At 38.6% G+C, this 23,784-nt stretch overlaps 1 protein-coding gene across 2 annotated transcripts; it reads right to left on the bottom strand.

Annotated features, from left to right (window-relative positions):
- Nucleotides 1-1,889: 1,889 nt before the first annotated feature.
- ACP1 (acid phosphatase 1) lies at nucleotides 1,890-23,734 on the bottom strand. 2 transcript variants are annotated; one of them, XM_027640885.1, is made up of 6 exons: nucleotides 23,606-23,734; nucleotides 11,464-11,537; nucleotides 11,242-11,355; nucleotides 6,625-6,686; nucleotides 4,307-4,412; nucleotides 1,890-3,394 (listed from the first exon to the last, which is right to left on the bottom strand). In XM_027640885.1, the coding sequence occupies exons 1-6, from the start codon at nucleotides 23,646-23,648 to the stop codon at nucleotides 3,317-3,319; spliced, it is 477 nt and encodes a 158-aa protein (XP_027496686.1). In that variant the 5' UTR covers nucleotides 23,649-23,734; the 3' UTR covers nucleotides 1,890-3,316. The 2 variants fall into 2 exon arrangements, with proteins under 2 accessions (XP_027496686.1, XP_027496687.1); XM_027640886.1 differs by lacking the exon at nucleotides 11,242-11,355 and adding an exon at nucleotides 11,073-11,186 and having other exon boundaries at nucleotides 2,090-3,394; nucleotides 23,606-23,710.
- Nucleotides 23,735-23,784: the final 50 nt, after the last annotated feature.

The following is a 23,784-nucleotide window of genomic DNA, read 5'->3' as shown; positions in this document are numbered from 1 at the left end:
AAGTTGTTCTCAATTTGCTTTCTGTTCATTGAATCCAGGTAAACAAGCTACCCTCTGGTAGCTACTGTCATTTATCCACACTTAAACCTCTTTCCAGTAAGAGCTCACTAGTGTAAGAAGGAAAGTTATATCCACCTCAGAGAAGTTCAGTAATCTGGACACTCTCTGTGTGTCTTCCAAGCCCACAAGACTGCTCCAATTCTCCCCAGCATTATAAGATGGAAAGTTTTTTATGAATAACAGTTGTTTTAGGATTTTTTGTTTGTTTGGGGTTTGGTTTGGGAGGGGCTTTCTGTTCATGTTTGGTTTTGGGGTTTTGTTTGTTTTTGTGGGTTTTGTTATTGTTGTTGGGGTTTTTTTAATAATCTGCAGTCTATTCATGATACTGCAAGGCAATATAATCAGCAAATGTCCAGTAAATCATTTTACTATTGTAGAATTTTTAAGAAGTCAGTGAACACTTACTTGAGAAGCCTTGATACACATTTCCCTTTCTTCCTTAAATCAGATATTAAATTCAGTTGACAAAATAAAATGGCTCAAACAGGAAGAAATTTTTTATGTGCAATCTGTAGATGAACCACGTGTACTTTTAACTTATACTGGCATTTAGTTTTCTTTCTATCCTCAATTTGAACCACAAAATGTAAACCCGAAACTAACATCCCTCCACACCCTGAAAACTCTAGGATCTGAGGTTCTTGAAATGGACACTTAATAGCCTTCAGCATCCAGCTCTTTAGAAGAAAAGAGAAAATGGCAGAAGTACAAAATCCCATGCAAGAACGTGTCTGTGTTTAGCAGGAGAGAATTACGAATTTTTATTTGCTTTCAGTGCACACTAAATGTTAAAGTTTCATCTCTCAATGGATGCAATATATGGCTACAGGAAACACAGTAGTTTAAGGAATCTACTTCTACAGGATTCAATCAGCTGCTCACCTGCAGTAAACATGTCAGTGGAACTCTGTGCTTCACTGTGCTTCCACTGAACAAACAGTACCGTGCAACTGTCCCTCCTGAAGGCAATTCCAATTCTCTATTCTTGGCTTCTACAAATTTGTATATAATACCATGGTCATCTCCTTCCCCTCTTCCAGAAAAAAAACTACTAATGATAAAAATCAATCTATCACCTTACTCCTCCTAGTAGAGTTAGTGAATTATTTAGCCAACAGATTATTTGTGCTGAATATGTATCTCAAGGCTGAAACTTATAAATCTGAACTGAATTTAACACAAATAGTTTGTATCACTTTACGGGAAGATTGCTAAGCCTAGTAAAGGTAAACAACCATATCTTTTTATGTCCTTTCTGTTACCCCAGCAGCTCAAAGATAAAGATTTAAGACCTTTAAATTTTAGCTTTAATATGTAGGAAACTGTTGAATTCCTACACAGCCATGAATGGGAAAGTACAAGTCGTCATGTTCTAAATCTTGTGAATTATTTTAATTTCACTGGAATCTTTGAAATGGTCATTCAGGCAGAGAATAACATTAGATTACGCCTAAACACTTCCACCTTTGAGGTTAATGCATAAAACCACATTTAAGAGGGTTTGTCCCTAACTGCCCATCATTTTTTCCCATTTACTTTGTAAAAGCATGCATAAAAGCAAAGGACAATAATTTTTCCAGAGTCAGTGCCTAGTCGGACCTGAAATATTGTATTATTCTTTGTCCCTGAAGTGAAACAGCTATTAACTTGCAAATTTCTAGCTTGTTTTTCAGAAGTCAAAACTACTGGTAATGCAATAATGCACAAAGATTCTGATTTCTGTGTTTAAGCATTCCCTGTACCACCTGCCTCTTTGTAAGCAGGTTCTTAAGTTATAGGTGTGACTGAAATTTTAGCACAAAACAGAAACCTCCCTAACACAAAATAGCTGTTCTACAGCAAAAGTCCCAAGAAAGTTAATTCATATCGTGAAGGCTTCAACACACACAGAGTGACACCAGGATTCCAACTTCCTCAGGAGTAACAGTATCCTCTATTGAAATACATCTCTCCCCCAGAAGATAAAGTAGGTGACAAATACAGAGACTACTACTTTGGAAGGCAGGAAGAGACACAAAAAAAGGCTAAATAAATATGAAACCAAATTTTATAGATCCAGTTTTACAGACAATGTGGTAATGCTAGTCCATACCAATGCTGATACTAGTCAAAATAGGAAAAATCATCATGGTACCAGTTACATTACTGATCTCAGTGCATTTACATTTCTAAGGCAGACAAGAAAGGTGATGTTCAGACAAGCAGGTACAGATTTTTACACAGCATTTTGTCCAAGAGCAGAACTATCTACTTACTGGCCTTTGGTTTACTTTGTACTATAGTAAAGATGAACTCTGTTTGAGTTGAACTATGCTCTCAGAGAACACTTCTGACAGGCTGTCCATTCTCCTGAGTAAATCTGTAAATACTGTCTGACCCTCATGTAGGAACTGGAATTATAGCAAACTTATCATCTATTATATTGCATGAATTTGAGTATTTTACTGCTATAAGATACAAAATGTGATTTCACATTTCAGCTTTTAAGCTGATATGTTTTGTCATCAAAGTAAATGCTATGTTTCATGTACTTCTGTCAGTGTGCTACGAATCGCCCAGAAGACCAAAGGAAGACTAGAAGTCCTAATCAGTTTCTGAACTTTGTTCATCTTCAATAGTATAAAAGTGAACTGGAACAAAAATTATTTCTTCTTTGAATAACTAAGGATTTAAACTGACAGAAAAAGCTATTTTCACTGGATCCTGATGACACACAAGGAGGTTTTGCTTGCTTAAGCTTTCCAATAGTGCTAAGAGCAATGTCTGTCAGGCAGCAGTTCTTTGAGTCTAGAAGGCTTCCTGTGAAACACCTTCCATTCAAAGGCTGCCTCATGATACTGACACATCAAAGTTACACATCAACCATTAGCTCAGATTCCCACTGAAAGTTGACTGAAATTAACTCACTAAGGACACAATGACAAGACCTCAGTTTAGTTAATACAGCACATAAAGAAGCAAGATGTTACTTTTGCAGCGCTTGTGAGAAAGCACTGGAAGAGTTTACAGATAAATTAATCCTGAATTATATACTTTATTACTACACTGATGAGTGACAAAATGGTTGATCGTGTAATCCAATTAAAACGTTTCTATATTTTTTCATTAGATGACAGAAAAGCTAAAATACAAAATTCAACTGAATAAGTATTGAACACAGAGGCATAATTTTACAATTAAAATGTATCAATCAAGTAAACTTTACGTATTTCAGGAAAAGCTAATTATTTTCTTTTAGAAATTAAATGATGAAGCATTAATGAGGTTTCTCCAAAAATGCTTTACAACATCTAAGACACTGCTCGTAAACAGTTTCAAAGTCCTTTTCATTCCCCTAGAAAAGAAGAGAGGAAAAAGACTGTAAGAACAACAATACTAACTAAAAAAAAAATAAAAATTGCATACTGGTTTCTCCATTGTCATTAATGCCAAATAACAGACATGAGGAAAGAATAAAAATGGTGCAAATACATGGTGATAGTTTTTGCATATTTCTCTCTAATTTGAACTCAAGAATTTCCATAGACAAATGCTGTGACTTTGTATTCAACAGTCCCAGATGACTTTCCTTCACATATTTTCTTCACACATTTTATTTCCATTCACTTTTTTAGCCCTTATAAATTTTTTCCTTTTTTCTTTACATTCACACTAACCTGTCTAGTTGAGTTTCACAGTTTAATGAAGCACTGTGCAGAAAAAAAACCCAAAACAAAACTCTTTTTGTTTTGAATTTTATTCCCCCATAAAAACCATTTCATATTCTCTACTTTCTGGGTAATGAAGAGCAATTCCTTATTTAGTTATTCCCATTATATCAAGATTTTATAGAACCCTACTGCATCTTTATCCACTTCTGTTTGCTAAACTGAAGAATATTAATCTAATTGTTTGTTCTTGGCTTGTATTATTCAATTTCTTTGACTACCTGTGTCCATGCCTTTGTCTCTATCTTTCCTCATTACATCCTCTGCAAGGAGGCTGATCAATCAGGGCTTCACCCAGTATTGAAAATATAGGTGCACTGCATTTAAATGTAAATAAATGCAAGCATATAGACATGTTATCCTTTCCTAATCCAGTAATTTATATTGTTTCCTTGTCATAAAAAAAAAAAAAAATGTTTACACTTGGCTTTGTATAACTTTACATTATATGTCACATGTCAACTGTGGGATCTGGAAAGATTATATACTACACATCCACAATTTTTAATCAAGCCACCCAAAGAATTTCTTACACATACATAGTACGGATCTTCAATAATAAGCTGCTTCTGTGGATCGTAACTTCCAAGTAGCTCAATTTTGGCCTTGCAGTCTTTAACTTGGTTGCTTTTCCTGTTCAGATCTCTGTAAAAGAGAACATAAAATTTTCCCCTGAATTTTTCACCAGAATTTTGGCATCAACACAAGATGTTCATGACCATTTCTAGACAACACAGGAAAATAACTCATGTCTTGACTCAATCCTGTGGACCCTACGCTGCTGCTTGGTTTTGTTTCTTTCCTGTTGTGTGGAGTCTTGTTTAATTGAGTATGGAAGACATACACATAAACTTAATTCGGAGCATAAACAGTCAGGCACTCAACCTATAGCTTAACAAAACTTTGTAACAGTAAGTTCAGCAACTTCTTCCTCAAATCAATTATTAGTACTTTCAATATCTACCCTTAGCTTGTGTTGAACAAAACACAATGGAAATTATCCAGATATTTCTCCAGAAGTATGAGTAAGCATCTCCTACCTGTTCAAAGCCAGATTAAATGGGTATACTGCAAGTTCTATCAATACTACCTCTAACTCATGTGAAGTCCTACTACAGTCAGTTAACAGAAAATGGTAAATGAGTGATCTACATCTGTTTTCTTTTTGATACACTGTAACATTTTATCAGTCGTCACATCCTCTTCCTTCTACATCACCTCTCATTGATAAAACATTCTGGTTTTGAGATGGCATTTTCCCCATCTACTTACAAATGGCCATCTATGATCCCAAAGGCAGTTAAAATGCACCTCTCATCATCTCCAGAGTAAAGGCAGCTCAGTACTATGATTTTCACAATGAACTGCCAGAACATACTAAATTCTTTTAATATTACACATTTCCATACCAAATCATCATTTTACTTAACATTAAAAAAGGCAAAAAAAGCCCCTGTGAATACTTAGTCATAAGCATATCAGTGTTCAGAAATTAAATTCTAATTACTCATTCTGATAAATTAATTTCAAATAGTTTAGAAATAGCAATGAGACCACAATACTGGTTTTGCTTGAAGAAAAATCAGGGCTCCTCTTTCAACCAAGAAGGTATTGCTTGAATTTACAGATTTTCAATAAATTCTCTAGCCTTTTATTAATGGAAAAAACATCAAACCATTTTCTTAAAGGCTTCTGGCAGACCACTTAGTGAACAGGAGAGGGCCAGATGGCTCTGGTACTAAAGGAAAGGGATGTCCCAAATCTTCCCTTTCTGACATGAGGCATTCCATCAACACCTGTAATCAGCTTGCCCTCCTAGTGCTACAAATGGTTGAACTCAGTGCAAATTTAAAGTGAAACTGTAATGTAGCAGTAGCAATATCCCAGTTGTAGTTCTGACATTTCTTCTGCTCTATAGTTCATATCATATAAATTGTTAATTGAAGTTTCTGTTTAAGAATTCAAGTGAAAATATAAGTGAGCCTAGTCACGTCATTGCCTGAGACACTGCAATCAAGTCAAGTGTTATATACCCTTTGTTCACGCAGACTCTGGAAGAGAGGTCATTCAGCATACTCTAGAAAATTCAACAAAATCATACTTATTTCAGTTAAGTGATGCTTCTTCTAGAAGTCTTTATGTGCTACTAACAGGGTTTCATTTGGGTTTTGTTTTGTTGTTGGTTGTGGTGGTTTCGGCTTTTTTAAACTAACTTTACAGTAGCCCTTACAAGCACTTTGAAAGCTCAACTCCTTAATACTCAATATGTATATACTTGAGTAGAAATTTTGTTAGTGATACCCAAATTTTTACACTAGGCAGCTACTTCACCAAATCTTTCTAAAGAGCACTTAATTAGAACACAGCTAACAATAAAACAAGACTTCCCCCAGCTAACAACTCTGCTTATTTCAGAGCTCATTCTATTCCTATAAAAAAAGTAAAAAAACCGTTACCGTATTTAATCCTTTCCAAGTTGCCACAGTTTGTCTGTTAAGTACCATTCAATTAGAAAAGCAGATCACTTCAATCAAGACATTAAGTACACCCTCATTCTTAACTATACAGGCATCAGCTGTATATAGCACAAAGTACCTAAATTTCCATCCTTAATCCTTGAGTGGCACATATCACACAAATAAACCATTGACTTCTAGCTCATTAAACTTATTAGAAGTGAAGAATCTATCCTAATAGGATATCATTCACATACACGTTTGAAAAAAAACAAAACAAAACAAAACAAAAGAACACCAAGACAAGCTAAGCAGTAAAATGTGACATCTGTCTTCAAAGTGACTTATGAGACATCACTATAAGTAATCCACATGATTTGTTCAATTTCTTCATACATTACCTTAGATTGTTCTCATCCATGCAAAGTATATAATCAAAGGTCTGGAAATCCTCTTTAGTAACCTAGAATTAAAACCAGATGCTTTAGCCTACAAGCTTCATTTGATTTATAAGAAGAGGAAAAAAAGTATTTTCAAATTCTGTTATCTCTGATTTACTAAAAAAGACACAGGTGGAAAGAATAAAACCGCATCTTCATAAATTTTTACAATAAGTTGTGGCATTTTAAATATACTTTACCATGATTATTTATCCATTTCTGCAGGTATTCCATAAAAAACTCCGAGTCAGCTATTCAACCAATCTTTCCTTTTTTTTTTTCTTTATTTTTTTAAATTTCATGCAGCAACTTAGACATCATTACAAGTGACATTTCTAGTACTTTTCAACTACTAAAACTAAAGCAGATTTCCAACTGTGGAAACTATGCAATAAAAATGGTTAAAAATAAAATAGAAAAATTACTTTCTGGATAGAACAACAAAAATGTAGGTAACCTGGAATCACTTGCAATACTTCCAGTCTAGAAATTTGCCACTGCACAGGAAAAGTTACCAGGTGAAATTCAAAGCTGAAGTATGATGGTATGAGTTACAATCTCTTAAAAACAAATGCATCCACAATATTTTAGGCCATGTAAATTCACAAAATGTATAGTATGATGTGAAAAAATCTATTGTAATCTTCCTACCATAATACAATCTGTTCGTTTGCTTTCCTGTAGTTTACTGACCCCTAAACATGAATATTAACTAAATTCAGACATCTGAGTTCAGAGGCTGATAGGCAAACATAGCAGATAAACCACTAACTTAAGTACTAATGTCATCTCTACTGTTATAAAGACAGCTGCAGATATTTACCTGTCATTGTATTTCAGTTTACATTTAAGGCTTAGCTTAGGCTAAAATGTTCCCAGCCCATGCTCACAATGCTAGTATAGTGTCCATAATGAGGATGAATAAAAGGAATAAAATCTATAATGAGTTCACATTGAGACTGCATTTCACACAGTGGCCTATGTGTCCTATGTGAAGTATCATAACCAATAAACTTGGAAAGTTTGTTCAGAACAGGTTTTTCTGGCAGGCATCTCTGAGAAGGATGGGCTAGAGAGCTGAGTAAGCAAGTAAACAGACAAAAAGACAAAACATCATACTGTAAGTCAGAGGTTTAACTTGTAAAAATTACTTACATACTAAAAAAAGATTTAGATGGCAAAACATCCATTTTGTGCAAACAGCAAATAGATACTGATTAAGCTCCCATAACAGGGAGTAAGACAGACAGAAATTATCACCAGAATAAAACCATAAATGAAACATTCCACACAAAGAGAATTGAAGGGGTGAGGTGTGTCGGGGAAGTATGAGAAAAGAAAGGGTTAATGGTGAAAACTAATGCAGACTTGTTTATTTTCACTGTAAAAATATTTGCTGTATTCGTGCAGTGCCTTTGACCTATGAAAATATTTTTGCAGTGGAAATAGCTCTGTTTTCCTGGCAAATCTAAGCAGTACCTCTACAAGCTGCTTCTGATTGCTCTACACAGCTAAATACAGGCCCCTATGAAAATAGGAGGGCACAGATTTCTTTGTTATACAGACATATGTAAGAAGAAAAATTAAGAAAAAAAGGAAAAACACACCTGCCACACTTCCCACTTGACAATGTTGCAGTTATTATCCTATGACCAGCACTAACACAGGTGCAAATGCAGCCCTAAAAACAAGATTACCATTTGGCTTGTGCTCTTAAGCCCTACAGCAGCATCAGACACAAAAAGCCTAATTGAGCAAACTCCAGGGAACTGACGATATTCCTCAAAATTATGAAAACTAGTATTTTGGGGGAATTGAGAACATAAAAATTTAAGTACATTTTGAGAAGAGTAGTGGAGAGTTCAAGTTCAACTTTGAATGGAACTACACAGACAACAATAACCTTACATTAAAAAAATGCATATAACCATTATTAATTTATTTGTTAAACATTTCCCTTTATTTACAGAAGGAAAATCTCATTTTCTCTGTCTAAAACCCCAAGAGAAGCAATAATCCTCAAATTTATCCAGTTGTGAAACAGTGTTTAATACAACCTGCTTCTAATCTCAATTTCATATTTAAGGCAAATGCACAGTATGAGTCATAGGAAAATCAATTTTGGCCTCAGCATGAATAAAAGTGAAACTGATTAAAACTTATCTAGTTTGTGCATGAAGACTAAGAGCTTAGAGAACTGCAATGGGTACATAAACACACAGCAGCCCACCATTGGCTAAAATGTTAACAACTCTTTATTTTATATATACATTTATTTTTATACTTCACCTTTCACTTAAAAGATCACTGCATATGATGGTAGGATGCAACCAACTTAACATTCCCTTTTACATAAATCATTCTTGTAGTTTTGAACTAAAAAAATGTAAAATCCATGATTATCATAATTATGCACAAAATTACATGAAAGAAAGTGACTTTCACTGGGAGGGTACCAGTATTCCACAGGAGTGAAGAGGATAATTGTATGAGGTACTTATCTTAAGACAGTATTTCAAAGGCAACTAAGATAAATCCCTGCTCTCTATTTCTGCAGCTTGTGTATTAAATTTTCCTTAATCTGTTCTGAAACAAATCTCACACAAAATTCTATCCTTGAGTTTGTCTCTAAGAGTAAAACAAACACAGTTCCACTTGTATTTATCTGACCACTCTGAAAAGTCCTATTTTACACTCTTGAGTCCCTCTCTCTTCAGAAGTACAACAAGACCATAACAGGTCTGCAGTTTAGAGAATCAACAGAGACCATTTGACAGAAGTTTGGAAAAAAAAGTAAACTGGAGTTACATAGTTAACATCACTGCAAAATGAACAGTTACCTGCAGCTCGGGGATTTGAAGATTTTCTTTAAATTTATAAAAGAAACTGCTTGTACTGGGATGTTTTAGACAAATTTTCATCCTGTTAGTCTTTCATTTTATTGTCTCATTCTTGTTAATTTTCTCTCCCTGTATATGTAACATTTTAGGGTCTTCTGCTTTAAAAATCTCTTCATTTGCCAGAATGTATAAGCAAATGTCTTCATTAAAGTGTTTTCATTCCCTCTCTGCCAAAGGAGGATATATAGATTTGTTTCAAGGCAGAGGATCAAGTCGTTTTGGGTCCTTTGCTTTAGTTTAACTGCTCACAAACTACTCTAGGAACATCTAAGAACAGTTCTCAAGTTTCCAAGGCATATCTTTTAAGAAGACAAACATGTTACACTGCTGTGACTGAAACACTGGCTAAATAGTTTCAGTACCATTTAGCTTGTATATTGACAAATAATGATGTTTGTAAGCACTGATAAATAGTAAATCCAGAACTTGTAACAGGAAAAGATTACAACAGACTTTTTTTAGTAATTATTCTAATAGTAAAATAATGAAAAATCTGAAATGTTGCTGTGCTTAATTCTGTTTATTATATAAATGGAGATTAACATCAGAAGAGGTCAGTAGAGGGCAATTGACTAATTGAGAGAATTTATTTTAAAAAGTCAAAAAACTAAACATGTGGTCTTTGAAAGTGAAGAAAGTAAATATGACCTCAGTATGGTCTAGTAAAATTCTGAAGGGAACAGAAATGTAAGATAATACCAAGACTATTTGATCTTTTTGTCAGTACAAGAACTAGTGGCATAAACTCAAACTAAGTAAAGGTCAAGCCCTAAAGGAATATCTTATATCCAGAGAATAGTTAACTGAAGTAAATTATGTGCATTTATTTGAGTGTCTGAATTATTTAAACAGATGCAGACACTACTTCCAATCTGTCTGGAATGCAGCATGGAAATACATGTTCTTTTGTTAATGAAAACAGATACGAGTTTTGGTAAAACTTAGAGGATTTCACTAAGTGACAAACCTGTCTTATCCTTAAGAATGCTTCAAGGGTATGTTTTCCTCTGAAGTTACCACCAACTGTGCTACTAATCTTGGGTTTGAGTGCTTTCATTCTAATTTAGCACTTTAAATATTTTTAAAAGATCTTCATGCAAGAGCAGAAGCTTTTTGTGACAGATGAACAGGTATTCCAGTTCTTTTTGGACTTGATAATAAATATGGAAATTTTTGCTGAAGGATGCATCACAGATTACTAGAGTAAATCCATTTTTTAAAAGTATTTAAAAAATGCCCAAAATACTAAACATTTAAAGGCAAGATTTTTCCATAATGCACAAACTGCTCCGATGCTTCCTAGTTATACCTCCAATGAAGCTTGGTAACAAGAAACTCATTAAGCTCAACTAGAAAAGTAAGGCCACTTTGAAGTCCTTTGAAAAACTACATACAGTATTTATTACTTGATGCTTAACCATGCATTGCTTAAATGACTTCCGTGATTGCAATGGTTAGGGCTAAACAAAGCATGGGTATGAATAAAAAAGAAAATATACTCTCTTCTACCTGCCGTGCTTTATGGGCTGTCTCAATGCCATGATTTCTTAGACAGCTTAAAGCCCTTGAATCTGGGGAGCGCCCCACGTTCCAGTCTGAAACAGCAGCACTGTCTGTCCTCCACTGTAACAACAAAACAAATACATACATATATTTAAAGAAAATTAAAGTACAGTACCTGCCTGGCAATATGATTCATGGGAATGCCATGCTTCTTCATGCAATTCTGTCCTCGATAGTCAGGAGGGCTTCCTATTTCATAAGTAGATGTTGCTGCACTGTCTATCCTCCACTACAGAAAAACAAATTTATATTTTTAAGTTTCCTTTCTCACTGTTTACAATTTTAACTGGCTACAAGACAGTAATTTCTTAGGCAGGAAGAGAAATAAATGGCTTACCTTATGTTCAACTTTTTCATCAGTTACAAGTTTTCTAAAAACTGCTTCAGCTATTGGAGAGCGACAGATGTTTCCTATGGAAACAAGAGATTAAAGTGAATTTTCAGACTATTGAAACAAAAATATCAATAACTGTGTGGATTTTTCAGCGCAAATCAGATTAAAGATTTTATTTACTTAAATAGAATGTATATTGCTTATGTGAAAACCCAGAGTCCTGCACCTGGGTTGGAGCGATCTCCAGTATCAATACAGACTGTGGCATGAAGGGATTGAGGACTTGGAGACACCAGTGGATGAAAAATTGGATATGAGCCAGTGGTGCACACCTGCAGCCCAGAAATGCAATCCCTGGCTGCATCTAAAGCAGCACGGGCAGCAGATCGAGGGATGTGAGTCTGCCCCTCTACTCAGCTCTCATGAGACCCGACCTGAACTAATGCATTCAGCTCTGGGGCCCCCAGCACAAGAAGGACATGAACCTGCTGGGGTGGGTCCAAAGGAGGACCATGAAGATCATCAGAGGGCTAGAGCACCTCTCAGTGAGAACTGAAGTTGTGCAGCCTGGAGAAGGACTGGGGAGATCCTAGTGCAGCCTTTCTATATATAAATAGTGCTGTAGTGACAGGACAAGGGACAACTGTTTTAAACAGAAATGGAGAAGATTTGTATTGGACACGAGTGAGAAATTTTTATTTTTTTTTTTACAATAGGGGTAGTGAGACCCTGGAACAGGTTGCCTAGAGAAGTTGTGGATGCTCCATTGGAAGTGTTCAAGGCCAGGCTGGATGGAGCTTTGAGCAACCTGGTCTAGTGGAAGGTTTCCCTGCCTATGGCAGGGGGGTTGGAACTAGATCATCTAGCTGATGATCCCTTCCCACCCAAATCATTCTATGATTCTGTACTATCCATCAGTCTCTTGAAATGCATATTATTATATGAAACATAGTATATGAAAATAAATCATTAAATAGGAGGAATATTGTGTAAGCACATCACTCTCTTCTCCTTCACAAAGAGTATGTGATCACAGAAGACCAGACAAAATTATGAAATTTAAATGGTAGCATATAATTTTTATCTTCAAATCTTCCTACACACTGCCAGATTTTAACTAATACCATGTAGTGGGTTTCTGTGGCTGGGTTTTGGTAGCGGAGGGGGGGCTACAGGGTTGGCTTCTGTTAGAAGTTGCTAGAAGCTTCCCCTGTCCCATGGAGCCAATGTCAGCCTGCTCCAGGATGGACTTGCTGCCGCTGGCCAAGGCCAAGCCCATCAGGAGCAATAGTAACGCCTCTGTGATAACATATTTAAGAACAGAAGGTTGTGGCGCAGAAAGAATTCCAGCCAGGGAAGAGCAGAGTGAGAACATGGGAACAACAAGGCAGACACCAAGGTCAGTGCAGAAGGGGGGGGAGAAGATGCTCCAGGCACCAGAGCCGAGGCCCCTGCAGCCCATGGTGCAGACCATGGTGGAGCAGCTGTGCCCCTGCAGCCCATGGAGGACCATCGGGGTGCAGAGACCCACCTGCAGCCCATGGAGGAGCCCTTGCTGGAGCAGGTGGATGCATGAAGGAGGCTGTGACCCCATGGGAGACCCACGCTGGAGCAGGGTCCTGCTGGAGACCTGCAGCCTGTGGAGAGGGAAGACCACGCTGGAGCAGGTTTTCCCGGGTAGGACTTGTGGCCCCTGTGGGGAACCCATGTTGGTACAGCTCATTTGTGAAGGACTGCACCCATGGAGAAGTGACCCACGGGACAGCAGTTTGGGAAGAGCTGTTGCTCGTGGGACGGACTTATGCTGGAGAGGTCCATCAAGGACTGTCTCCCATAGGAGGGACCCTACGGGAGCAGGGGAAGGACTCCTCTCTCTGAGCAGCAGCAGAAACAACAACTGACTGTAACCCCCATTCCCTGTCCCCCTGCACCACTGGGGGGGAGGAGGGAGAACATGGAAGGAAGGAGGGGTGAGGGGAAGGTTATTGTTTTTTCTCACTCTTTGGCTCCTATCCTGTTAGTAATAAATTTAAATAATATCCCCACTATGAGTCTGTTTTGCCTGTGAAGGTAATCAGTCACTGACCTCTCCCAGCTCTTATCTCAACTCATGAATCCTTAGCTGTATTTTTTTCTCTCCTCTGTCCAGTTGCAGAGGGAGAGTGAGACAGTGGCTTTAGTGGGTACTTGGCATCCAGCCAGGGTCAACCCACTACATACCACTTTCAATAATGCATGAAGAATCATGAATATTTGCCTAAAGTATTTACATTACTACCTACCTGTGAACAAAAACTTTTGGACAACTCCAAAACACAGCCACCACCATTGTGAAAACAACATAGTGAAATGACTGAACAACCTGTAGTATAAAATGCTCTTGATAACTGAAGTCACTGCAGGTCAAACAGAACCCTCACCAAGAGCAGCTTCCAGATACCAATTCCAAATCCCCCTCAGAAAGAATTCAATGACACAAGCACTAAAAACAACTCAGAAAAAAAGATTACAAACTTTTTTAGTCCAAAATATGGAGGATTAGGAACAAAACATAACACGTGGTAAAGCTGAAGTGCTGTCAATCAGCTAACAAACAGTTAAGGTACTTAATTATATATATACATAATCAGTGTTCCCTTCCAATGGCCTCCAATTGCACTAGCCACTTGATCTGACCTTATTTTTAGAAAGAACCTGTTTCAACAATGCAGTACTGCCCCACTAAAAAACCAGAAATGATGGAGCTATAGCATTTTTGCTCCACTGTTGAAGCTGTAACTAAGTTAACCATCTGTGGTAGACCTCTTAAAAATAAATTCAGAAAGTCATATTCTTGGAAAAAGAATTAAGTGTCTCAACAAAAACAAAAAGCCTATTCGGTGATTACTTTAAGTCTTTCTACCTTTTCATCCTTCAGAAATTTTGAGTAACTAGATAGAAATTCATAATATTTGAGATGTCACCAAGATGACAATAACTCATACACTCAAATCTTCACTTTCCATCAAACAGAATATGTAACTTTGCTCATTACTGACTTTTGAGCAGACAAGTACAAAATACCAGAAATGGCAAAACTCACTTCTGTACCTCTGACTAGAGTACTCTTCTGCTACTGATTCTTTCCAAATCTCAAACAGTAAAAAAAACCCAAAAAACCAATACCCATGAACAAAGCTAAATTTCCATCAGCAAAAAGAAATTTTCAGATTGGGCACTTAAGCTCATTTTCATGCCTGTATTTTCAAACAAAGCACCAAGGTAGACACTTCACTTCTAAAGAGAGAAAAGCTGGTATGATCTGGATGTTTAATAACGTGCTGTCACTCATGCCAACTATAAAAATCACAAAGAGGGAAGTGAAGAACTGAAGCAATACAAATTGACTGTCAAAGATTTAGAGAACATTGAATCACTAAATGGCAAAAGGAATGGGCTAATCATTGAGAAACTGATCTTGCTGAAATACTAGGTGAATTCTGATGGCAGTAGATCTTCCAGGAGAAGACATACTATTTCTATTGTTTGAATTAGTTTATTCCATCACAGAAATAAAATCAGTCTTGGAAGGAAAATAAAACGGTAAAATTTTGGGTTTTCTTAAACAGTTAAGTGAGAAAATAGGTTAGTATTATTAATTATAGAAATGTTTTTAAATATGGTAATAAATAAAAAAATCTCATTTCTTTACTTGAGTACGTGAGTTAAGCATTAAACAATACAATTTCAACAGGGAACGTGGTACAGCATAAGATAGAACATAATCTTCATATCAGTGAGCCCAGTCCTTCAATATTGCAAACATATACAGCATCACTTCTCTTAAAAACACATCCAGCCCAGCTCCCTTTCAAAAAGCATCATCTATCTTTAAAGGCTATTCCAGATACTAATTTCCTGAAACCTTCTAATTTCCACTTAAGCCTGTGCTCATCTGATCTTGGTTAACATCACTCTCTACCTTAAAAGCCTTTCTTTCCTTCAACAGATACAGAACTCTTGCCAAGCATAGCTGTGCTGAACTAAACAAACCAAGCTCTCAAATTCCTCATGAAATTAACTGACCCTTATCTAATCACTCCAGTTAAGTCAACTCTGCACTTGTTCTAATTTGAATTTATTTTTCTTGAATGCTGACAAATAAAATCACAGACTACACTGCAGGAAAAGTTTGTTCCAATTTGTCTTATAAAAGAAAAAAAAGTCTGACATACGTACTTAGTTCTTTTGAAAATAAGATGAGATTACTACAACATTTGACAAGTTGATCAGTATCAAATTCACAATCATCATCTCCTAATTTGTGCATTTCCTCTCTTTCTGTGCTGCTTCAAACAGGTGTTCTTTAAGTCTTCTTTCTAAACTATTAAATTCTGTTTCCATTACACCAGCTGTTGAGGCCATCTATTTGATCCTGTACAAAATTATTCCTCTGTATGAATGATCCCACACAACTGTGTGTGAACAGTAACTTTCATTACTACAGTCAACATTTTGGCAAAAAAATTATTAATACTATTGGTCCTCATAACTCCTTAACTAGCTCCCAGAATTTCAAAATGGTGGTTTTGAAAAAAAATTTCATGGCTTTTTCCATTTGTTTATCCTTCTGCTTCATATGGATTGAATTACTTGCTCCAAATTTTCACTCTTCTGTAACCTACTCATTACTTAAATGCTATAAATGTAATCTTTAATGATATCATATAAAAGACCATGATGAACAAACACCATGATCGCCAGCTGATTAAACTTATTAACTATCACTTCTAGCAATAACTAGAAATTAGTTGCATCATTTTTGAAACATACATCTAACCTAGTTTGTGACTTAAAAATTAATGTCTTCCAGGACAACACATTCCAGATATTACCAGAGGTATCAGCATTGTTAGGGAACTGCAATCATCATTCAGATCTATTCTTGGCAACTACAGACAGAACCACAGAACTGACTTAGCAGCTCTTCTACCTGCACACTCTGCAATATTATTTTCATCCTAACCAACTCTTTTACCCACACTACTCCTTGCAACAGTCATCGTTCATCTCAACATTGATGTAAAGTCCTATCTCATCCCACTGACATATGCAAATTTCAATCATTGTTTTCCAGTCACCTTTCCCACTATAATTTCTATCCACTTCACATCCAGTTTTACGTCCCACATTGGTCTTTCCAGGCTTTCTGAGATCCCTTGCAGACGCACAGTATTCCCTAAGCTATGGACTGACAGCTGTATTTGGGGAGTGAAGGGGGAAATTTCACAAAAAGAATCACAGGGCAATTACCTTCCTCCTTGGACTTGAACCATATTTCCTTAAATGTTATCTACACTTCCTCTTTGCTACCTATCCTCCTCTAGTGTTCTTTTCTCCTTTGTTGTATTTCTGACTGATCTGATCATGCTGATTTTATGTAGAAGATAACAGTATTCAAATTCACTGAATCTCCATCTTCTCCCTTCATTTTTTTACATTTCAAGCTATTTAAGTTGTAGTGACATTTTCAATCAGAAAACTAGTACCCAAGGTACCCAGACAGTGTTGACCCATTGAAATTAATCCCACAAACATCCCCAATACGACAATACAAGGCTAAGAAATTTGAATCACAGAATCAGTACTGGAACCATTTGTCAATCACTTCTAAGAAGCCAAGCTTTGTCACTCATTTTCTAGGAACAAGGACTTCTCTAATGGCTATCTAAGCCAATGCTTAATTTTTGAGTTCTTACTCCAGTCTCTGCTCTAATCTTTGACCTATTCCCAGACAGAAATGGTAGCACTGGTTCTCCTGGCAGGAAAGACAACTTGAATCCATTTCACACTCAAGTTCATTGCCCATTCTTAAGTATATTGATCCAATCATCTATTCCCTCAACTGGTTTTGTATCTTGGCTGTTCCTTATTCAGCTCCCCACTTCTTTCAGACCTTCCCAAATGAAAACAACAATGCTTTTCTTTTGTTCCTTTCTTTTCCTGTCTGCTGATTGTAACAAAAGTTTTACTACATTTCATCCTCTCACATTCAAAAAACTGCTCTTATCTTTCCACACATGGTCAGTTCATCCTAGAAATTGTAATAATGCTTCCCGACATCATTTGCATCATTCAGCAGTTCCCCTTCATAAGCAAGTGTTTAAAACTAACTGCTCATAATTCTTTACAGTTAAGTCTATCTTGTCACACTTAGCATTCAATTAGCTTTGTAACGAAGCATTCAAGGCACTGATTTTAGTTCAGATTCCCTGATCTTTTCATCTGTCTCTGTGTGTGTGTGTGTGTGTATGCGTGTGTGAAACCTTTCCTTGCAGTAAGGTTAGTTATACTGAATTATCAACTGCTGGAACATTATGCTTTTCTCAGCAACCTAAAGGTTGACCAGGAAAATACAAGTTTTCAACACATAAGCACTACTCACAACAATCAGACTCTTAGTATGTTTTAAGCATATATCTTGTTTTTCAATTCCAAGATCTCTTTTACAACCATGCTTTCAACTCTCTAGTACTTCTGCATCATTCTGAAACACAGATTAAATAAAACATTGTATTCTTACAGCTATATTACCAGTGCTGCACAAGTCATTTTCCTTACATTTATCTAACATTCTCTTCTTTATCCAAAAAAAGCATTATTTCTTTTTGTCAGCTTGCTAAGAATCCTCATTAGAGCATCTCCTTTTCATGACTTCTTCAATGTCTTACCCAACCTACTGCTTTCCTGTTCTGCAGCTAGAAACAGCATTTTGTCCCATGAAGCCTAGTATTTGGCTATATCTGAACACACATAAGAGATTGTGACAAATGAACCAGGAAACTCAAATCTCTCTGTCATCTAATGTCCTATACCCAACAAGTAATTTGCCATTTCAGAAATGATTTTATGCAGTCGGAATCCCTGGTGACAGTACTCATACTCAGTGATTCACAACAAGCATTAATCTTCTGAGGACTCAGCCAAAACCACGTTGCTAAACAGTCCACCTGTCTTACAACCGTTCCTCCATCCAAGGAGGAGACCAGTAAAGCAGTGCCTGGCCTAGAGCGCCCATTCAGCTTGTTATGTTATAGTGGACAAGTCATCAGAGAGGATGAGGCTGACTTATATAACACAGCATCATACTAAACTCATTTCTGGAGCTCAATCATTAATTACATGAGCTATGTAAGTGTAAAATGAGCAAACTGCATTTTGGTTCACCTCCACTTTTAATTATTTCTTTGCTTAAATGGAAAAAAATTCTTTCCTGGTGTCTTTTCATATACTGTAATTACATATTTTGCTGAGTATTTCATTATTCTCTCAGTGATGAGGAACCCTTATCATTAATGCAGTTATGCACATTAACTAGATTGTATTTTGTTGTGTAATGAATATCTGCTTATTTCATTACAAAGAACACAGTCAAGAGATATTTCAGTAATACGGTTCTTTCACAACAATGTAGAAAGAAAATGTAAGAATTGTACTTTCTGGGATCCACTCTCACTGGATGTGGCAAATTTAAGAATTAATATAATTCATTAACGAGCAAAGAATACTACGGATAAATGTGGTTCTAGAAATCTGTTTAGTACTCTTTTCAGCAATAATCTCAGCTATTATTTCTAATAAAATTTATGAGTTAAAAGTATCACTCTTCAAGAACAACCAGAGAAAATTAAGCAAACTTAAAGCAGGAAGAAGAAACAACTTGCCTACAAAATTTAAGTGAAAAGAGTGTATATTTCACCGGAAAAAAGAACTGCTTATCATGTCAATTAGCTTTTTCACACCACATACCATTATGGCTATTTTTTATAGCCCAGTAACACAGAAGAGGAAATTTAAAAGCTATTTACAATATGTGATTTGATTAAAAAACCCATCCCACTAATACTTGTCCTGACTTGTCCACCCAGTCCTCAGGCTTAAAATTAATAATTAATTAATATAAATTATTATATTATCTTACACTAATAAGAGCTCCTCAGACACCAACCTGCATTAGAAACTTGTTACAGTAAAAATCATCATGGGCTTACAAACTCATATGTATGAATTGTTTCACAAAAGCATAGTACAGTTTAGGTTGGAAAAGACCCTGAAGATCACTGAGTCCAGTTGTTAACCCAGCACTCCTAAGCTGACCATTAATCCATGTCCCAAAGCACCAAGTCTGTTAAATACCTCCAGAGCCTCAACCATCTCCCTGGGTAGCCCTTCCAATGCTTGACAACTTTTTTGGTAAAGAAACTTTTCCTAATACCCAATTAAACCTTCCCTGGTGCAACTTAAGGCCGTTTCTTCCGATCCTATTGCTTGTAACTTACTTCAGGTACTTGCAGAGAGTGATGAGGTCTGCCCTCAGCCTCCTTTTCTCTAGGCTAAACAACTCCATCTCCCTCAGCTGCTCCTCGTAAGACTTCCTCTCCATTCACCAGCTTCTTTGCTCTTCTCTGGATACTCTCCATCACCTCAATGTCTTTTTTGTAGTGAGGGGCCCAGCACTGAATGCAGGATTTGAGGCGCGGTCTCACCAGTGCTGAGTACAGGGGAACAACCACCTCCCTGGTCCTGCTGGCCACACTATTGCTGATACAGTCAAGGGTGCTGTTGGCCTTCTTGGCCACCTGGGCACACTGCTGGCTCATGTTCAGCTGGCTGTCAACCAGCACCTTCAGGTCCTTTACCACTGGGCAGCTTTCCAGACACTCTTCCCCAAGCCTGTAGCTCTGCACAGGGTTGTGACCCAAGTGCAGGACCCAGCACTTGACCTTACTGAACCTTTGGCTTTGGCCCATCAATCCAGCCTGTCCAAATACCTCTGCAGAGCCTTCCTACCCTCCAACAGATCAACACTCCCACCCAACTTGGTGTTGCCTGTGAACTTACTGTGGTTGCCCTCAATCCCCTCAACCAGATCATTGATAAAGATATTAAACAGGACTGATCCCAATACTGAGCTCTGGGGAACACCACTCATGACTGGCCGCCAGCTTCACCAACGCTCTCTAGGCCTGACCATCCAGACAGTTTTTCCCCCAGGAAACAGTGCATCTGTCCCAGCCATTAGCAGCCACTTTCTCCGGGAGAATGCTTTGGGAAATGGTGACAAAGGCTTTATTGAAGTCCAGGTAGACAACATCTACTAGGTGGATCATCTGGTCATGGAAGATCAAGTCAGTCAAGCAGGACCTGCTTTTCCTAAACCCATGCTGCCTGGGCCTGATGCCCTGTATGTGCCACGTGACAACACCCATAATGATCTGCTCCATGACCTTCTCTAGCATCAGCATCAGGCTGACAGGCCTGTAGCTCCCCTAGATCGTCCTTCCAACCCTTCCTTTAGATGGGCATCACATATGCCAACCTCCAGACAACAAGGACCTCCCCAGTTGACCAGGACTGTTCATAAATGATTGAAAGTGGCTCAGTGAGCACTTCCAGCAGCTCCCTCAGTGGAGGAAAAGTGGCTGGAAAGCAGCGTGGCTGGAAAGCAGCCTGGCAGAAAAGGACCTAGAGTTGCTGTTTTACAGCTGGCTGAGCATGAGCCAGCAGTGTGCCCAGGTGACCAAGAAGGCCAATGGTATCCTGGCTTGTATCAGGAATAGTGTTGCCAGCAGAACTAGCTCAGTGATCATCCCCCTGTACTCAGCAGTGGTGAGGCCACAGCTCAAATCCTGAGTTTAGTTTTGGGTCCTTTACTTCAAGAAAGACATGGAGGTGCTGAAGTATGCCCAGAGAAGGGCAACTGAGATGGTGAAGAGTCTGGAACACAGTCTTATGAAGAGCAGCTGAGGGAGGTGGGCTTGTTTAGCCTGGACAGAAGGAGGCTGAGGGGAGATCCTATCGCTCTCTAAATTACCTGAAAGGAGGTTGTAGCTAGGAGGGGGTCAATCCTTCCTCCAAGCCAACTCACAACAGGACAAGAGGAAATGGCCTCAAGCTGCACAAGAGGGGAACTTCAGGATGGACATTAGGAGGAATTTTTTTCACCGAAAGGCTGGTTAAGAATTGAAAGGGGCTTCCCAGAGAGGTGGCGGAGTCACAATCCCCAAAGTATTCAAGAAATGACTGGACATGGCACTTAGTGCTGTGATTTAGTTGAGAGACTGGTGCTTGGTTAAAGGTTGTACTTGATGATCTTGGAAGTAATCTCCAACCTTAATGATTCTGTGATTCTATTCTATGATTCGGTGATACTGCTCCCCATCCCTGTCTTCCAGCCCAGGGGGCTGGTACCTGGAGAACAACTGGTCTTACTGTTCAACACTGAGGCAAAGAAGGCATTAGATAAGTCAGCCTTTTCCTCATCCTTGGTCACTATTTCCTCCTGCATCCAATAAAGGATGGAGATTCTACTGAGCACTCCTTTTGTTGCCGATGTATTTACAAAAACATTTTTGTTATCTTTAACAGCAGTATCCCGATTAAGTACTAACTGGTCTTTGGGTCTTCTAATTTCTCTCTCTGCGTAACTTCATAATATGCTTATAGACCTCCTGAGCTGCCTGCCCCTTCTTCCAGAGGTCATAATCTCTCCTTTCTTCCCTCAGTTCCAGCCAAAGTTCCCTGTCCAGCCAGGCTGATCTCCTTCTCCGCTGGCTCATCTTTCAGCACATGGGGATGGTGATTACTACAGCCTTTGGAACATCATGTTTGGGAAGAAGGATTCATGTTAATTAAGATGTTTTTATACAAAATCATTTGTATAGGCCACTGGTTTCCAAACATACAGCAATTGATAATCCCTCAGTGAAGGATGTTTTTCCTGAATTATTATTAGAGGCTGACTTTACTCTAAGGTAAACATCAGAACATATTCCACAAAACTAAACTCTTGTTTTGCTATTCAGTTAATCTCCATGTCTCCTGTTACAACAGAAAAGCAGATAATGAAAAGCCCAAACATAAACCAATAGTTTTGTAACAAACCTGGCAAAATGCCAGAGATTCACAGCACACAGGTAAGATTATACAGGCTGGAACACAGGTAATGTTAAAAGCACTCCTAGATTAGAGTAGAGCACCATCCAGCTTGTTATCCCCTGATGGAAGTGTGTACAAAATGGGGCATGGCTCTGTAATCCGTGCAGCCAATTCAGCAATTTGTTGGTTGTGATCATCTTGCTTATCAGTAATTGATTGTCTTAAGCTTCAGAAAAACATTCAAGTCATTTCTGATCCCATCTACGCTTCTATTTCCTATGACTCTACATGACAGCATTTACAACATAAACACACAGAATATCTGTAAAACACAAGTTTTCTACTTCTTCCTTTTGGTAGCCTTTCAAAAAATTCTTATTATTTTCCCTCATTTTCATGACAGATCAAGATTTCATTATTAGATCATGACAGATCAGCCTCCACTAAATACTTTTTCTTAAAGTCCTAACGTACTTTTCCTCCTTTTGCAGAGGTTGTTTCATTAACTTTAGTCATTTTTGTTGCAGTCTTCTCTCCCTTCTCCATGCCAGGTGTTCCAAACAGCAAACCTATGGGCAGGCTCCTTGTTCCCTACTGGCTGTTCCAGGAGCCAAGAGCTGCACAACTCAGAAGGCTGTTCACAGTCACCACCCCTGGTGGTGGTTTATGCGTGTTTAGCTGCTGCTCTTCCCCACGCACAACCTTCGCGCTTTTCAACACTGGACTTCGCCTGTTATTTCCTACTGATTCCAGAGAATTGCTAGGGTTGGAAGGGGCCTCTGGAGATCACCCAGTCCAATACCCCTGCCAAGGCAACGTCACCCAGAGCAGGTGACCCAGGAACGCGTCCACGTGGGTTTGGACTGTCTCCAGAGTGGGAGACTCCACGACCTTTCTGGTCTGCCTGTTCCCGTGCTCTGCCACGCTCTGTGTAAAATTTCTCCTCATTACTCCGACCTATCAGGACCAGGGAGCAGACAGATTACGCTTTCTGCCTTCCTGGCCACTGCTCCGGCTCTCCCCAACAAGGGAAACGGTCGGAGCTCCCTCGGGCGAGACGCCCGCGGCACCGGGGCGGGCGGGCCGCGCCGACCCCGCCGCGGGCCCTCGCCTCCCCGCGCTCCCAGCCTTCCCCGCCGGCGCCCCGGGCCGAGGAGCAGCGGGCGGGATTAGCGGCGGTCAGGGAGCGGGAGCAGTGCCGTCCGTAACGCGACCCCGCCACGCTCACCCAGACACACGAACAGCACCGACTTCGCCTCCCCCGCCGCCATCTTCCACACGGGGACCTCGCGGCTGTCGCGCAGCCCGCGCCGCGCTTTACGGCACCGGCCGTTAGGGGTGGCCACGGGATTCGCCTGTTTGGAGGCGGAAAAAGGGGCGAAGCGCGAACCGGGACCGCGACCGGTG

This window comes from Corapipo altera, unplaced genomic scaffold (genome assembly GCF_003945725.1).
Source record: "Corapipo altera isolate COAL_440 unplaced genomic scaffold, ASM394572v1 46, whole genome shotgun sequence".
Lineage (NCBI taxonomy): Eukaryota > Metazoa > Chordata > Aves > Passeriformes > Pipridae > Corapipo > Corapipo altera.
The sequence above is the reverse complement of the archived record's forward strand: the minus strand, read 5'-3'. Positions and strand labels throughout refer to the sequence as shown.